The following is an 18,604-nucleotide window of genomic DNA, read 5'->3' on the forward strand; positions in this document are numbered from 1 at the left end:
TTAGTTGCTTAGTAGTGTCCGACTTTTGCAACCCCATAGACTGTAGCCCACCAGGACCCTCTGTCCATAGGATTCTCCAGGAAAGAACACTGGAATAGGTTGCCATTTCCTTCTCCAAAAGGAACTAGAGAAAGAAAGAAGGTGAAGTTGCTCAGTTGTGTCCAACTCTTCGCGACCCCATGGACTGTAGCCTACCAGGCTCCTCCTTCCATGGAATTTTCCAGGAAAGAACACTGGAGTGGGTGGCCATTTCCTTCTCCAATATAACAACTATACAACCCTGTTAACATAATCTCTGTAAACAAAAACTGCTTTTCCCCCACTGTATTTCTTAACTTACTTTTAGAATCACTCATTACGTTACTCAATTGGCTCAGATTTCCAATTGAACAGCATGTAATGGACACCAAGGCAACATCTGAGTGCCGAAGTATTTAAGGAAAACCAGACATGCCACAACACTAATGCAAGATCAGCAGCACAACCTGGCCAGTTGTGAGGAAAGGCCAGTCTCTCTTCTCACTTCCAGTATTCTCACATAGGGAGAAGTACAATCTGTTTTCCTAACAAACCATGTTTTGTATTGGTCTATGCTCCAAAGTACTTTTCTTCAACCTAATGGCATTTACTTTTACTTTCTGGCCCATCTTCTTAGAATAAATCTAAATAATAAATATTTTTAGAATTTAATTTAGAAATAAATCTAAATAAATCATCCTGTATCCTTGATAATCGCGTATTACTGTATTGAGAGTCGTAACATCACAACAACTTTTTAACAATCTGTTTATTCTACTTCAGATAAGAATCTTTGAACTTGACAAAATAAAATCTTAACAAATTTAACTTTACAAGCTAACAGTCTTTTTCAGAAGTAGGGACTGGGTTCATTTTCCTTCTTTGCGGTTTTTTTCTATGACTTTGTTAAGCGGAAGTAGAAATTTTAAAGCATGTTCAAGTATAGTATTTGGTATTGACAACAGCAAAAGCAAAAATATCCAGTTCTATACCCGGGATCAGGACCAGTATACATTCTACCTAGCCTGTGATACATTCTACATTTTCATACATGGAACCCATTTTGAATGATGGCACTGAAACTGTGCAAGTACCTTAAACAACAAACATTCACATATACTCACAAGTGTTAATACTACTAAGGCAAAAAGCGAGAAAATATATACTCCGTTATCTATTTAACAACAGGTCAGGAAAACTTAAAAGGGAGAATGGGTGTTTAGATTACTTCTGAAAAGTCAATCAGCAGAACCCTTGCATTCCTAAAGTGTTCTGACCAATTGAGATTTTGGTACCAAAAAACCCAAGGTTGTATGACAATCTTGTTTTCACCATGAATGACGTTTTTAAACAGCATGTTTAGCACCAACAATTTACAAACTACAAACATGAAGATGACAATCTGCAAATGGAATGCTTCCAAAACCTGGTAATCTAGAAACTGGCATGTACCTTCCCACTGGAACAACACTATAATACTACAGCCAGCTTTCCAGAACACATGTGCAAACTCTTTTTTTTAAAAAAAAATACTCTCAATATACCATCTATCTGTGATGAAAAACGACCAAAACAGTATTATCATAATACAGGTAACAGAAAAAGAAAATATACAGAATTGTAAAACCGTGACTGCCAGGCATTAAAGTGAGAGAATACATAAATGACTCAAACAGTAAACAGAACTAAGAATTCGTCAAAATTTTTTTGTATAATTCAAAACGACACTATTGGCCAGGTGTATAAAAGTGTTAAAGCCAAATTTTGACTGACCGAAGGGTAACTCACTCTCTAGGTCGCCATCTCTCTTTGCCTAATACCCTAAGCAGAGGTAAACTGGAGTTTTTTAATCTGAAAGATAAAAGCCACACAGACTCAAAAGCACAAACACAGGGCAAAGGAGAAAAGTGGGAGGGGGCTGGAAAGTAAATCTGGGCACTTTGAGGACAGGGCGACCATCCTTAGCTCCAGAGGCCTGCATAGTTCCCACGGAGGTTTGAAGGAAGAGGGCCGCCAGCGACGAAGAGCTTCATCTCCGGCCAGTTGTAGCAATGGGTGTAGAGAGCATTGGGCAACTCGGCCAAGGCACTGAGGTCGTTCATCTGCAGGTCATCTTGGTTGAGCCAGCCTCTGCCACAAATCAGCCTGAACCTCCGCCCTGTGGGCCGCGGAGAGGAGTGCTGGCTGTCCGAGACCTTCTCCTCCAGGAACTTCTGCGCGCGGATGTCATAGAAGAGCAGAGAGCCCTGGCCGGTGCCCATGGTGACGATGTGCTCATAGAAGCTGAGAGAGCGCACACCCGTGCCGCCCTCGCGGGAGCACAGGTACCGGATGCTCTGGTGACCCTGGCGCAGGTCCAGGAAAGAGACATGGGACTGGGAGCCTACCGCGTACAGGGACAACTCATCGCAGTAGGTCAGGCACACGTTCTCTCTGCCGTAAGGCAGCCTGATGGACAACAGCCTGGACAGGGTATTCTGGGCTTTCCACAGGTGGAAGTAGCCATCCATGGTCACGGCTCCCAGCTCCTGCCTCTTGGCGCCGAAGGCCACAGCCCGCACCTTGCAGTTACGTGGGTTGGTGGCGGCCCTGGGGACATCCTCCACTTCCGCGGGACGGATGTGGGCATACACGGAGAGCCCTGCAGCATTGCGCCAGGCGATGCTGCTCCGGAATACGTCGGGGTCTATCTTCCAGATGCCCAAGGTGCCGTCGCGGGAGCCGCTCACCACCACAGTGTCGCTCATCCAGGCGATGGCGAAGATCCAGTCTTTGTGGCCATGGTCGCCCAGGCACAAGGGATCCAGCGTTGGCAACCAGTAGACGGCCAGGCTGTTGGGGTTCTCGCCCCCGGTGGCCAGCAGCGTCTTGGAGGGATTCAGCTGGACCGCATGGATGCCGCAGCCCGGCTGGGCGTGGGCCGGCGGGTGCCCACGATCCCGTATGAGGGGGATGCGCGTTACCTGGCTGGACCGCACGTCCACCACGAAGAGCGTGTTGCACTTGGTACCGCACACCACCTGCCTGGCGTTCAGCCACTGCGACGCGAACACCTTGTCCACGGTGCCCAAGGACAGTTCGCGCTCCCGCAGCAGCTCTGGCAGCTTCCGCACCGCGAAGCCATGCAGCTCGCTATCGAAGCCTGAGAGCCCGGCGCGGCCCGGCGCGCCCACCTCGCGCCCCCTCAGGTAGTCCACCAGTGAGCGCCGCACCACCATCCGCTTGGGCTTCGTGGGAGGCTGCGGGCCGTCTGCGTGCACCGCCGCCGAGCCCGGCGACGACGAGCCCGGCGACGACGAGCTCAGCGACGACGAGCTCAGCGACGACGAGCCCTCTGCGGCCTTCTGGGGCGCCGGCTCTTCCCGCTTCTTGTTACCTGTTTGCTCCGGGGCCATGCCGGGCGGCGGGCGGGGGGCGGCGTGGGAAGACAGGGCTGGCGAGCCGGGCGAGGAGTCGCGGACAGGCGAGCGGAGCATGGGCGGCGCGCGGCAGCGAGGGCGGCGGCGACGCGGTTCCAGGTGGGAAATGCTGCCGGCGGCGAGGGCTGTGGGAGCGAAGTCGACTTGGGACGAGGACGACGCGGGGGCCGAGCGCAAGGGGGCGCAGGCGGCGGGAGGGCCGGACGTGGGAGGCCAGGTAGCACGCGGCGGGCTGGGAGGAGTCAAAAGGGGGCAGGAAGGAGGGGTGGATGGAGCCTCGGGGCGGGGGTTGAAATTCACCCGGAACCAGTGCTCCTGGATTCCCGACGTGGCGGAGGGGGGGAGGGGTGCAGAAGCGGGGGGGACGAGCCAGCTGGGGGGCTGGTGCGTGGGAGGGCACTTCGCCTGTGGGGTTGTGTGCGATGAGCCTGGGATGTGCTGGGGGCCTGGCTCCAGGACCCCAAGCTGGCCAAGTGGGCCTGTTCCGAATCCGCACTAAATAATACGGGGTAATTGGCCAACCATCGGACAGCAGCCAATCAGCTTCTGGTTGAACCTAGACAGACTCAACCAAATATATGTGCCTGTGTGTTTAGGTTGAAGGTGCCAGCATGCATTGTAACTCAGAGCCCGGAAAACGTGGAGAGGAATAGTCAAGGGGAGGGGCAGCTCCCTTCCTGCACTTTGGTGCTGTTCTCAACTCTCAGTTCCAGAGGCAGGTGCTTCGGCATAGTCCCCTGGGGCTTTGGGAGAGGTCCTGCGGGATGGGCAAGATTTTCACAAGCAAACATGGAGATAAAGAGCTTTCGGGATGGAGGCGACCACAAGGACAAATGAGGGTATAAGTGTTCAGAGCGAAGGCTTGTTCGTAGGAGGTGGGTGTTCCATACTTTTCTTGGCCTCCTCAGAGCAGCCAGCCCCCTGGCAGCCTCCTACGGAGGCAGGCTCATTTAGTTACACAGTTAAAAACATGGCGCCTGGAGGCTGGTGCTATGCTAAGTGCTAAGTCACTTCAGCCGTGTCCAACTCTCTGTGACCCCATAGACGGCAGCCCACCAGGCTCCCCCGTCCCTGGGATTCTCCAGGCAAGAACACTGGAGTGGGTGGCCATTTCCTTCTCCAATATAACAACTATACAACCCTGTTAACATAATCTCTGTAAACAAAAACTGCTTTTCCCCACTGTATTTCTTAACTTACTTTTAGGATCACTCATTACATTACTCAATTGGCTCAGATTTTCAATTGAACAGCATGTAATGGACACCAAGGCAACATCTGAGTGCCGAAGTATTTAAGGAAAACCAGACATGCCACAACACTAATGCAAGATCAGCAGCACAACCTGGCCAGTTGTGAGGAAAGGCCAGTCTCTCTTCTCACTTCCAGTATTCTCACATAGGGAGAAGTACAATCTGTTTTCCTAACAAACCATGTTTTGTATTGGTCTATGCTCCAAAGTACTTTTCTTCAACCTAATGGCATTTACTTTTACTTTCTGGCCCATCTTCTTAGAATAAATCTAAATAATAAATATTTTTAGAATATTTTTAGAATTTAATTTAGAAATAAATCTAAATAAATCATCCTGTATCCTTGATAATCGCGTATTACTGTATTGAGAGTCGTAACATCACAACAACTTTTTAACAATCTGTTTATTCTACTTTAGATAAGAATCTTTGAACTTGACAAAATAAAATCTTAACAAATTTAACTTTACAAGCTAACAGTCTTTTTCAGAAGTAGGGACTGGGTTCATTTTCCTTCTTTGCGGTTTTTTTCTATGACTTTGTTAAGCGGAAGTAGAAATTTTAAAGCATGTCCAAGTATAGTATTTGGTATTGACAACAGCAAAAGCAAAAATATCCAGTTCTATACCCGGGATCAGGACCAGTATACATTCTACCTAGCCTGTGATACATTCTACATTTTCATACATGGAACCCATTTTGAATGATGGCACTGAAACTGTGCAAGTACCTTAAACAACAAACATTCACATATACTCACAAGTGTTAATACTACTAAGGCAAAAAGCGAGAAAATATATACTCCGTTATCTATTTAACAACAGGTCAGGAAAACTTAAAAGAGACAATGGGTGTTTAGATTACTTCTGAAAAGTCAATCAGCAGAACCCTTGCATTCCTAAAGTGTTCTGACCAATTGAGATTTTGGTACCAAAAAACCCAAGATTGTATGACAATCTTGTTTTCACCATGAATGACGTTTTTAAACAGCATGTTTAGCACCAACAATTTACAAACTACAAACATGAAGATGACAATTTGCAAATGGAATGCTTCCAAAACCTGGTAATCTAGAAACTGGCATGTACCTTCCCACTGGAACAACACTATAATACTACAGCCAGCTTTCCAGAACACATGTACAAACTCTTTTTAAAAAAAAAAAAAAATACTCTCAATATACCATCTATCTGTGATGAAAAACGACCAAAACAGTATTATCATAATACAGGTAACAGAAAAAGAAAATATACAGAATTGTAAAACCGTGACTGCCAGGCATTAAAGTGAGAGAATACATAAATGACTCAAACAGTAAACAGAACTAAGAATTCGTCAAAATTTTTTTGTATAATTTAAAACGACACTATTGGCCAGGTGTATAAAAGTGTTAAAGCCAAATTTTGACTGACCGAAGGGTAACTCACTCTCTAGGTCGCCATCTCTCTTCGCCTAATACCCTAAGCAGAGGTAAACTGGAGTTTTTTAATCTGAAAGATAAAAGCCACACAGACTCAAAAGCACAAACACAGGGCAAAGGAGAAAAGTGGGAGGGGACTGGAAGGTAAATCTGGGCACTCTGAGGACAGGGCGACCATCCTTAGCTCCAGAGGCCTGCATAGTTCCCACGGAGGATTGAAGGAAGAGGGCCGCCAGCGACGAAGAGCTTCATCTCCGGCCAGTTGTAGCAATGGGTGTAGAGAGCATTGGGCAACTCGCCCAAGGCACTGAGGTCGTTCATCTGCAGGTCATCTTGGTTGAGCCAGCCTCTGCCACAAATCAGCCTGAACCTCCTCCCTGTGGGCCGCGGAGAGGAGTGCTGGCTATCCGAGACCTTCTCCTCCAGGAACTTCTGTGCGCGGATGTCATAGAACAGCAGAGAGCCGTGGCCAGTGCCCACGGTGACCATGTGCTCATAGAAGCTGAGGGAGCGCACACCCGTGCTGCCCTCGTGGGAGCACAGGTACCGGATGCTCTGGTGACCCTGGCGCAGGTCCAGGAAAGACACATGGGACTGGGAGCCTACCGCGTACAGGGACAACTCACCGCAGAAGGTCAGGCACACGTTCTCTCTGCAGTAAGGCAGCCTGATGGACAACAGCTTGGACAAGGTATTCTGGGCTTTCCACAGGTGGAAGTAGCCATCCATGGTTACGGCTCCCAGCTCCTGCCTCGTGGCGCTGAAGGCCATAGCCCGCACCTTGGAGTTACGTCGGTTGGTGGAGGCCCTGGGGACATCCTCCACTTCCGCGGGACGGATGTGGGCATACACGGAGAGCCCTTCAGCATTGCGCCGGAATACGTCGGGGTCTATCTTCCAGATGCCCAAGGTGCCGTCGCGGGAGCCGCTCACCACCACCGTGTCGCTCATCCACGCGATGGCGAAGATCCAGTCTTTGTGGCCATGGTCGCCCAGGCACAAGGGATCCAGCGTTGGCAACCAGTAGACGGCCAGGCTGTTGGGGTTCTCACCCCTGGTGGCCATCAGTGTCTTGGAGGGATTCAGCTGGACCGCATGGATGCCGCAGCCCGGCTGGGCGCGGGCGGGCGTGTGCCGACGATCCCGTATGAGGGGGATGCGCGTTACCTGGCTGGACCGCACGTCCACCACGAAGAGCGTGTTGCACTTGGTACCGCACACCACCTGCCTGGCGTTCAGCCACTGCGACGCGAACACCTTGTCCACGGTGCCCAAGGACAGTTCGCGCTCCCGCAGCAGCTCTGGCAGCTTCCGCACCGCGAAGCCATGCAGCTCGCTATCGAAACCTGAGAGCCCGGCCCGGCCCGGCGCGCCCACCTCGCGCCCCCTCAGGTAGTCCACCAGTGAGCGCCGCACCACCATCCGCTTGGGCTTCTTGGGAGGCTGCGGGCCGTCTGCGTGCACCGCCGCCGAGCCCGGCGACGACGAGCTCAGCGACGAGGAGCTCAGCGACGACGAGCCCTCTGCGGCCTTCTGGGGCGCCGGCTCTTCCCGCTTCTTGTTACCTGTTTGCTCCGGGGCCATGCCGGGCGGCGGGCGGGGGGCGGCGTGGGAAGACAGGGCTGGCGAGCCGGGCGAGGAGTCGCGGACAGGCGAGCGGAGCATGGGCGGCGCGTGGCAGCGAGGGCGGCGGCGATGCGGTTCCAGGTGGGAAATGCTGCCGGCGGCGAGGGCTGCGGGAGCGAAGTCGACTTGGGACGAGGACGACGCGGGGGCCGAGCGCAAGGGGGCGCAGGCGGCGGGAGGGCCGGACGTGGGAGGCCAGGTAGCACGCGGCGGGCTGGGAGGAGTCAAAAGGGGGCCGGAAGGAGGGGTGGATGGAGCCTCGGGGCGGGGTTTGAAATTCACCCGGAACCAGTGCTCCTGGATTCCCGACGTGGCGGGGGGGAGGGGGGAGGGGGTGCATAAGCGGGGGGGGGGGGGGAGGGGTGCATCAGCGGGGGGGGGGAGGGGTGCATAAGCGGAGGGGACGAGCCAGCTGGGGGGCTGGTGCGTGGGAGGGCACTTCGCCGGTGGGGTTGTGTGCGATGAGCCTGGGATGTGCTGGGGGCCTGGCTCCAGGACCCCAAACTGGCCAAGTGGGCCTGTCCTGAATCCCCACTAAATAATACGGGGTATTTGGCCAACCATCGGACAGCAGCCAATCAGCTTCTGGTTGAACCTAGACAGACTCAACCAAATATATGTGCCTGTGTGTTTAGGTTGGAGGTGCCAGCGTGCATTGTAACTCAGAGCCCGGAAAACGTGGAGAGGAATAGTCAAGGGGAGGGGCAGCTCCCTTCCTGCACTTTGGTGCTGTTCTCAACTCTCAGTTCCAGAGGCAGGTGCTTCGGCATAGTCCCCTGGGGCTTTGGGAGAGGTCCTGCGGGATGGGCAAGATTTTCACAAGCAAACATGGAGATAAAGAGCTTTCGGGATGGAGGCGACCACAAGGACAAATGAGAGTATAAGTGTTCAGAGCGAAGGCTTATTCTTAGGAGGTGGGTGTTCCATACTTTTCTTGGCCTCCTCAGAGCAGCCAGCCCCCTGGCAGCCTCCTACGGAGGCAGGCTCATTTAGTTACACAGTTAAAAACATGGCGCCTGGAGGCTGGTGCTATGCTAAGTGCTAAGTCACTTCAGCCGTGTCCAACTCTCTGTGACCCCATAGACGGCAGCCCACCAGGCTCCCCCGTCCCTGGGATTCTCCAGGCAAGAACACTGGAGTGGGTGGCCATTTCCTTCTACAGTGCATGAAAGTAAAAAGTGAAAATGAAGTCGCTCAGTCGTGTCCGACTCTTCCCAACCCCATGAACAGCGGAGCCTGGGATTTTCCAGGCAAGAGTACTGGAGTGGGGTGCCATCGCCTTCTCCGAAGCAGGCTTGTGGTTGGTAGCCATTTGCAGAAACACCCCTCCTCCTAACAGAAATATTTATAGGCCTGATGCTTGGGGGGAGGGAGGATACACGGGGAGATGGATTTGCCTTTCTGACTTATCAGGGGAGCCCATTGGAGCTACTCTGTTGCTGCTTCATTCTTCTTTCCCCTGCCCTGTTTATTTTTCACCCTGCTGCCCTCACTTTTTTTTTGCAATGTTAGCTCAAATGTGCAAGTTCCAAGTACAAACCATGGGACCTTTCCACCACTGTAGTCCAGCTGCTTCATTCCAGTGTTCCCCAACACTCCTCTACACCCCAGTTCTGATTATTTCTCGCATATTATTCATCTCATAGCAACACATGTCCCTTGCATGGGCTGGAGGTGGTGAAAATGAGAGCAGGGACTGCTTCATAGAGATAGCTGCATTTTTGTATTTACAGGTGTGGGTGCGGGGAAAGAACATTTCTGAAAGAATAACCATGTGTGAAATGGCACAGAGAGTGTAGAAAACAGGTTCACAAACTTTTAGTGTATGTGATAATGGTAGAGGCAGCTTAATTAATACACACGTTGTTGTTCTTCAGTCCCTAAGTTGTGTACTACTCTGCGATCCCGTAGACGGCAGCACTCCAGGCTCCTCTGCCCTCCACTGTCTCCCAGAGTTTGCTCAAGTTCATATCCATTGAGTCTGTGTTGCTGTCTAACCATCTCATCCTCTGCAGCCCCCTTCTCTTCCTGCCCTCAATCTTTCCCAGCATCAGGCCCTTTTCCAATGAGTCAGCTCTTCATAGCAGGTGGCAAGAGTACTAGAACTTCAGCTCAGTTTCAGTCCTTCCAGTGAATATTCAGGGTTGATTTCCTTTAGGATTGACTGGTTTGATCTCCTTGCTGTCCAAGAGACTCTCAAGAGTATTTTCTAGCACCACAGTTCAAAAACATCAATTCTTCAGTGCTCTCTTTATGGGCCAACTCTCACATCCATATGTGACTACTGGAAAAAACATAGCTTTGACTAGAAGGACCTTTGTTGGCAAAGTAATGTCTCTGCTTTTTAATATGCTATCTAGGTTCCTCATAGCTTTCCTTCCAAGGAGCAAGCATCTTTTAATTTCATGGCTGCAGTCACCGTCTGCAGTGAATTTGGAGCCCAAGAAAATAAAATCTGTTACTGTTTCTACTTTTTCTCCTCCTGTTTGCCATAAAGTGATGGGACCAGATGCCATGATCTTAGTTTTTTGAATGCTGGGTTTCAAACCAGCCTTTTCACTCTCATCAAGAGGCTCTTTAGTCCTCTTCACTGTCTGCCATTAGAGTGGTATCATGTGCATGTCTGAGGTTGTTGGTATTTCTTCCCTCCCTCCCCCCTCCATCTCCCCACTTCCCTCCCTCCCTTGATTCCAGCTTGTGATTTATCCAGCCCAGCATTTTGCATGATCTACTCTGCATATAAGTTAAACAAACAGGGTGACAATATACAGCCTTGTCATAACTCCTTTTCCAATTTGGTGCCAGTCCATTGTTCCATGTCCAGTTCTAACTGTTGCTTCTTGACCTACATACAGGTTTCTCAGGAGACAGGTAAAGTGGTCTGGTACTCCCATCTCTTTAAGAATTTTCTACAATTTGTTGTGATCCACGCAGTAAAGGCTTTAGTGTAGTCACTAAAGCAGTAGTAGGAGCTCCTTTGCTTTCTCCATGATCCAACACATGTTGGCAATTTGATCTCTGGTTCCTCTGCGTCTTCAAAACCCAGCTTGTACATCTGGAAGTTCTCGGTTCGTGTACTGCTGAAGCCTAGCTTGAAGAGTTTTGAGCATTACCTTGCTAGCATGCGAAGTGAGCACAACTGTGTGGAAGTTTGAACATTCTTTGACGTTGTGCTTCTTTGGGATTGAAATGAAAACTGACCTTTTCCAGTCCTGTGGCCACTGCTGAGTTTTCCAAAGTTGCTGACATATTAAGTGCCACACTTAAACAGCATTGTCTGTTAGGATTTTAAACAGCTCAGCTGGAATTCCATCCCCTCCACTAGCTGCCTTTATAGTAATGCTAAATACATTAATCACAAGACAAAGATTGGCAGAATGAATTAAAAAGAAAACATGATTCAAAAATATGTTTTCTATAAGTAACTCCCTTCAAACATGACATCAATAGATTGAAAATAAAAGGATAGAAAAATAATACAAGCATTAGTCATGAAAAATACAAGCTATATTAACATCAGAAACAGTGAAGTTCAGTGTTGAGAAAATTACTAAAGACAAAGAGAGTCATTATATAATGCTAGAAGGATCAATCCACAAAGAAGGCATTACAATCCTAAATTTGTAAGTGCCAAACAAGAGTGACTCCATGATCAAGTTGGATTTACTCCAGGTATGCAAGTCTGGTTTGACATCAGAAATCCTGTGCAAACTAACGTATCAAAAGTACAATGAAAAAAAAAACCACATAGTCTTATCAACTGACAGAAAAACAGTTGACCAAATCCAACCACCATTCATGATAAAAACTCTCAGCAAACTCAGAATAGAAAAGAACTTCTTCAACTTAGTAAAGAATATTTATAAAAACCTACAACAAGCATCCTATTGAAAGGTGAGAAGCTAGATGCTTTACCTCTAAGAAAAGAAACAAGGCAAGGGTTTCTGGTTTCACCGCTTTAATCCAGTACAGTATTAGAATTTCTACCCAGTTTAATAAGGAAAGATAAATAAAAGGCCTAAAAATTGGAAATAAGTAAATAAATGTGTTCCTATTTGCAGATGAAATGATTGTGTATGTAGAAAGTCCTAAGGAATCTACGAGAAGAAATTCCTAGAACTGATAATTGAATTCAACAAGGTTGTAGGATTCTCAGAATCTGGTTATATTTATGTATACCAACAACTAACATATACAAACCAAAATTAAGAACACAGTACCATTTAAAATCATAAAGATAAAATGAAATATTTCCATATAAACTTATCAAAATATGTATAGGATGTATGGTTAAAAAGAAAAAATACTAATGCATGAAGTCAGTTAAGATCTAGGTACATGATATGTTTATATTTTTGAAGACACAACATAGTACAGATGTCAATACTCCAGAAACGTATCTGTAGTTTTAATGCAATTTCTATCAAAATCTCAGCAAGGTATTTTGGAGACATAACTAAACTTGTTCTAAAATCTATATGGAAAGGCACAGTCCCTATAAAACAATCTTGAATACAAGAGAAACGTAAGAGGAATCACTCTACATATTTACAGTAATTAAGATAGTATGATATTAGCAGAGCTATAGACATAGCAAACAGAACAAAGAACATAGAAATACACACACCAAACATTTTAATCCATGTTGTTTCCAGACTTTGGCTCTAGTTATAATAGCCAAAGTCTGGAAACAACATGGATTAGATATTGCCCTTCATGAGACGGATGGTTAAACAAACTGTAGTCCATCTATATCATCGATAATGACTCAGCAGTACAGAAAGAATAGACTACTGATACATGCTCTAACTTGAGTGAATCATTTTTTGAAGTTGAATTTTATATTGAAAAAAATTTTAGATATTTTTATGTGGTTCAGAATAAGGGAACAATGAACAATGTTTTGGTGGAAAAGGTTTAGTTTTTTAACTTTTTATTTTGTATTGGAGTATAGCTGATTAGCAGTGTTCTGATAGTTTCAGCCAGACAGTGAAGAACTCAGCCATACATATACATGTAAAGGAAGAATCTTGAGGAAATTATGTTGAATGAAGAAAACAAATGTCAAAAGGTTAAAAACTGTATGGCTCCATTTACATAACATTTTTGAAATGACCAATTTATAGAAATAGACAAATTAGTTACCAAGCGTTAAATGAAGTGGGAGTTGGGAGTGAAGTGGCTGTGTCCATAACAGGGCTGCAGTAGGTATCTCTGTAGTGATGGAAATGTTCTAAATCATCGCTGTCCATGCCAATATTCTGGTACCGATATGCTACTAGAGTTTCTCATGGGAGCAAACTGGGTAAAGTATAGACTGAATCTCTGTGTTATTTCTCACCATTACATGTGAATCTAAAATTATCTCAAAATAAAAATTTAAAAATCATGAGAAAATAAATCATGGAACAAATAAAATTTGTTAAGATAGAAAAATTTTAAAAGAAACTATCAGCACTCCTTTGTCAATAGGTCTAACACTGACCTATAGTCAAAGCTATGGTTTTTCCAGTAGTCATGTACAGATGTGAGAGTTGGACCATAAAGAAGGCTGAGTGCCAAAGAACTGATGCTCTTGAACTGTGGTTCTGGAAAAGGCTCTTCAGAGGCCCTTGGTCAGCAAGGAGATCAAAGCAGTCAATCCTAAAGAAATCAACCCTGAATAGTCATTGGTAGGACTGATGGTGAAGCTGAAGCTCCAATATTTTGGCTATGTGATGCGAAGAGCCAAATCACTGGAAAAGACCCTGATGCTGGGGAAGACTGAGGGCAGGAAGAGAAGGGACAACAGAGGATGAGATGGTTGGACAGCATCACTGACTCAATGGACATGGGTGTGAACAAACTTCAGGAGATAGTGAAGGACAGGGCAGCCTGGTGTGCTGCAGTCCATGGGGTCACAAAGAGCCAAACACAACTGACCAACTGAACAACAACTAACACTGACACATTGGACTCTGCTTACAACTGTGCAGCCTGGCCTCTTGACTTGACAGAGGCCTTTAGAACATGTGGGGGCTAGGGCAGGGGAAAACATAGTCAAGTGCCACTCTTTCTCCTGGGCAGCTCTCACCTCACTGTGCACAACTGTCAGGCACCTAATAGAATTGAGCAGAAAGAAAACATTTAGCATTGCAGACCCCCCCTCCCCCCATAAATGTACCTAAGGAGGCTGCAACCTAACAACCTCAGTGAGGTCCTGGAATCAGGATTCTTTCTGAGAATGGTCAATCTTCCTTCTAACTGTGCAGGTTAGATGATTGAGGTTAATATACTGACCAGCTGCTTCTTTAGTAGGTCCAAATGAAGTGTTTAAAAGAGTGCTTTCACCCCCTCCCAGGACTTCCAGTAGTAGGCAAAGGACTTCCCACAATTAAAAAAAAAATCCAAGAAGGCATCCTTGATATTTGTCTGCTTACTTAAATATGATATACACAAAATACTATGCCCATATATTTTATACTTTCTTGAGGAGACGTAAAAGAGATTTAATGGATTAATGCAATGCAGATGTATACTAGTATTTTAGCATGAGGTACCTGGAGTTTACTTGTGTGTGGTGGATGATGATATGATGATAATAATATGAAAGGGAGATGATATGGGGGAAGGAGAGAGAAAGAGATAGGGATGGGGCAAGCAAAAAGGAAAGACATAAATACCCTCCAAACACAACATATATGATATGATTACATATTTACATTTATTTAAAATTGCATATCAGTGTGTATAAACATAATTTTTAAATAATAGACAAATTTACTGTTTTATATTTCCTTTGGTACCTCAATTTATAGTCTTGTACTCACTGCTTAGAGATGTCGTCTAGTGGACTGTTATTTACTGAATGTATTAGTAAGACAGGTACTATGCTAAGTGCTTTACCTAAATTATTTCATTTAATACCTACCACAACAACTGGAGCCCTGGATTATCTCTCCCATTGAACATATTAGGGATGTTCAGTTCAGTTCAGTTCAGTCGCTCAGTCGTGTCCGACTCTTTGCGACCCCATGAACTGCAGCATGCCAGGCCTCCCTGTCCATCACCAACTCCCAGAGTCCACACAAACCCATGGCCATCGAGTCAGTGATGCCATCCAACTGTCTCATCTTCTGTTGTCCCCTACTCCTCCTGACCTCAATCTTTCCCAGCATCAGGGTCTTTTCCAATGAATCAACTCTTCCCATGAGGTGGCCAAATTATTGGAGTTTCAGCTTCAGCATCAGTCCTTCCAATGAACACCCAGGACTGATCTCCTTTAGAATGGACTGGTTGGATCTCCTTGCAGTCCAAGGGACTCTCAAGAGTCTTCTCCAACACCACACTTCAAAAGTATCAATTCTTCTGCACTCAGCTTTCTTTATAGTCCAACTCTCATATCCATACATGACCACTGGAAAAATCATAGCCTTACCTAGACGGATCTTTGTTGGCAAAGCAATGTTTTTGCTTTTTATTATGCTGTCTAGGTTGGTCATAACTTTCCTTCCAATGAGTAAGTGTCTTTTAATTTCATGGCTGCAATCACCATCCACAGTGATTTTCGAGCCTAGAAAAATAAAGTCAGCCACTGTTCCCACTGTTTCCCCATCTGTTCACCATGAAGTGATGGGAGTGGATGCCATGATCTTCGTTTTCTGAATGTTGAGCTTTAAGACAACTTTTTCACTCTCCTCTTTCTCTTTCATCAAGAGGCTCTTTAGTTCCTCTTCACTTTCTGCCATAAGGGTGGTGTCATTTGCGTATCTGAGGTTATTGATATTTCTCCTGGCAATCTTGATTCCAGCCTGTGCTTCCTCCAGCCCAGCATTTCTCATGATGTACTCTGCATATAAGTTAAATAAGTAGGGTGACAATATACAGTCTTGATGTACTCCTTTTCCTATTTGGAACCAATCTGTTGTTCCATGTCCAGTTCTAACTGTTGCTTCCTGATCTGCATACAGATTTCTCAGGAGGCAGGTCAGGTGGTCTGGTATTCCCATCTCTTTCAGAATTTTCCAGAGTTTATTGTGATCCACATAGTCAAAGGCTTTGGCATAGTCAATAAAGCAGAAATAGATGTTTTTCTGGAACTCTCTTGCTTTTTCCATGATCCAGCGGATGTTGGCAATTTGATCTCTGGTTCCTCTGCCTTTTCTAAAACTAGCTTGAACATCTGGAAGTTCACAGAAGTGAACTTGCTGAAGCCTGGTTTGGAGAAGTTTAAGCATTACTTTAGTAGTGTGTGAGATGAGTGCAATTGTATTAGGAATGGAAGCATTAGAAATGGAAGTATAGTAAATTTAAGATAACTCATCAAATTCATATAGCTAGTAGGTGAAAGAGCCTTGACTGACATGTATCTTGGCTTGTTTTTCATGACCATGCACAGGCTATAGTATGTATTCTCTATTGAACTTTTGCTTATAAAAGCAAGTGATATAGTGAGGGTTTGTCTTATTTCTTTGAAGATTAAGAAATACTTCTCTTATTTTTAAGGTAGAACATAATAAAAACTAAATGTACAACTCATCCAAAAAACTTATATCATGTACTGAGAACTGTTAGGATAAAGTTAAAATATATTGAATTCTTATCAAACTATCTGATTCCCCTTGCTGAGAGTTTTTTAGACATGTCAAGTCAGTCTTGGTCATTTCAAAAATCTAAAAGACAGCACAATTAACAGTTTCAAATAGTAAGAAGCAAAAAGTAATATGTAATATTTCAGTATTATTTTCCATATACAACAGTCTCCCCTTAGGCAGAGGGCATACATTCCAACACCCCCAGTGCCTGAAACTGCAGATAGTACCAAACTCTATATATACTACGTTTTTCTACACAAACATACCTATGATAAAGTTTACTTTATAAATTAAGCACAATAAGAGAATATCCGACCTGCCAGCATTACTACTTTTGTGATTTGGGGTCATTACTAAATAAAATAAGGGTTGCTGCACTGCACTACTGTGACAGGTGATCTGGTAAGCTAGATGGCCACTAAGCAACTAACAGATGGGATAAGCTGGACAAAAGGATGATTCATGTCTTGGGCAGGATGGGGATGGGTAGCACAAGATTTCATTACATTATTCAGAATGGTATGTAATTTAAAATTTATGAATATTTCTGGAATATTCCATTTAATATTTTCAGACCACAATTGACCATGGGCAACTGAGACTAAAGTGAAACAGTGGATAAGGGGTGGGGGGGGGACTACTGGACTTTCCCTAATTCCTACTTTATAGAATTATAGTGCCATACACATCAGCAGAGTTGAAGCTCCAATACTTTGGTCACCTGATGTGAAGAACTGACTCGTTGGAAAAGACCCTGATGCTGGGAAAGATTGAGGGCAAGAGGAGAAGGGGGCATCAGAGGATGAGATGGTTGGATGGCATCACAGACTCAACTGACAAGAATGTGAGCAAATTCCAGGAGATAGTGAAGGACAGGGAAGCATGGTGTGCTGCAGTTCATAGGGTCACAAAGAATTGGATATGACTTAATAACTGAACAACAACAAATTATCCTGAAGAGAGGAGTAAGAGATGGTTCATGGCACCTGCCTTCCCACAGTACCTTTAATGGCAACCTGCCTCACCCAGAGCTCTTGTTCTAGAAGAAGCCTTTTGCTGATATAGCTTTTTATCATATGTCCTTGTTCTCCTGGTCTCAGCTGATTGGACCAAGTGAAAGTACAATGATAAAGGTAAGTCAGTCCATGGAAAGACAGGTATTAGAGTCAAAGAATAAGCTAGGACAGTGAGATTCTCAGCTTCAGTAATTTTATGTAATACATACTAACTACTATGAACGTAATATGCATTCACTATAGTTAGTCCATAATGGAATTTTTAAAACCCTGATTTGTGGGAAAAAGTGGCAGTGAGTAGAGTTAAGTAACACCGCAGTGTACTGCAATAAATGCTGATTGGGAAATGAACAACAAGACTTCTGGTTACTATACTTTTTTCTAAAATTGGTACATTTATCTCCAAATTCTTTATTTTAATGTATTTTGGAGGAGCAGACTGACATTTAGCATATGTTTCAATTTAGTCACTGTTAATTTCTTGTAAATACATGTACATTTTCCCATTATCACTTGTCTAAATCTCCTCTAAGCATTGTTATTTCACTGAAAAAATTAGAGACCCTATCAGTAGTATTTTCTCACATTAACTTCGTGGTTTTAAGAGAAACTAATTACCGTCATAAGAAAATGCTGTACTGTGGAGAAATTAATTGAAAATAAGAAGCAGGAATCTATCTCGCTATCTATCTATGTAGCTATTTTTCTTTCTGCACACACATACACATATGTATACACACATAATTTCATATATAGATGATGAGTCAAAAAGGTGTTAGGAGAGAATGCATGTAAATCTGGAAAATATAATACATCAAGCACAACATACTTTTGTCTTTCAATAGCTATGTTGACTGCATATGAAAAGATGAAAATAGTAAATTACAGGTTCTCCAAAGACAGAGTCTGACCCAATTTACTCATTATTTTTTTTTTCCTAACCATGCCTAGAACAAATGCTTTTACCTTATAAGATTAGGTTTTTAAAACATGATATTTTAGAAGAAAAGTATGTTGTAGAATAAATGCTTCAAGCATGGTTTTATCACTTTATTTAATGTCAAAAAATTGGCATTGATATATTTATTCTTTACAGTTAAGGTACTAGACTGAATTGTCAGGTGGGCCTTACAAAGCAATTATACGAAGAGGCATAATTATCCAAATCTGAAAACACGAAACAAAAGGACTGACCAAATGTGAATACAGTTTTTCAGGAAAAAGAAATGAATTATGAGCATTATTTTCAACTAGGACCAGAAATAGGATATTGTGAGGC

General features: G+C 45.0%; 2 protein-coding genes across 2 annotated transcripts; both read right to left on the bottom strand.

The window, feature by feature from the left end:
* Window positions 1–739: 739 nt before the first annotated feature.
* LOC139180963 (DDB1- and CUL4-associated factor 12-like protein 2) lies at window positions 740–3,485 on the bottom strand. The gene has a single exon (XM_070783591.1). It carries the CDS (start codon window positions 3,411–3,413, stop codon window positions 1,980–1,982), a length of 1,434 nt encoding a protein of 477 aa, XP_070639692.1. The 5' UTR covers window positions 3,414–3,485; the 3' UTR covers window positions 740–1,979.
* A 1,614-nt stretch (window positions 3,486–5,099) lies between these two features.
* On the bottom strand, window positions 5,100–7,718 carry LOC109554757 (DDB1- and CUL4-associated factor 12-like protein 2). The gene has a single exon (XM_070783614.1). It carries the CDS (start codon window positions 7,692–7,694, stop codon window positions 6,291–6,293), a length of 1,404 nt encoding a protein of 467 aa, XP_070639715.1. The 5' UTR covers window positions 7,695–7,718; the 3' UTR covers window positions 5,100–6,290.
* Window positions 7,719–18,604: the final 10,886 nt, after the last annotated feature.

This window comes from Bos indicus, chromosome X (assembly GCF_029378745.1).
Source record: "Bos indicus isolate NIAB-ARS_2022 breed Sahiwal x Tharparkar chromosome X, NIAB-ARS_B.indTharparkar_mat_pri_1.0, whole genome shotgun sequence".
NCBI classification, from domain to species: Eukaryota; Metazoa; Chordata; class Mammalia; order Artiodactyla; family Bovidae; genus Bos; species Bos indicus.

Bases quoted from the DNA above. Each gene is read 5' to 3' on its own strand.
- LOC109554757 (XM_070783614.1), bottom strand. From the start codon at position 7,694: ATGGCCCCGGAGCAAACAGGTAACAAGAAGCGGGAAGAGCCGGCGCCC.
- LOC139180963 (XM_070783591.1), bottom strand. From the start codon at position 3,413: ATGGCCCCGGAGCAAACAGGTAACAAGAAGCGGGAAGAGCCGGCGCCC.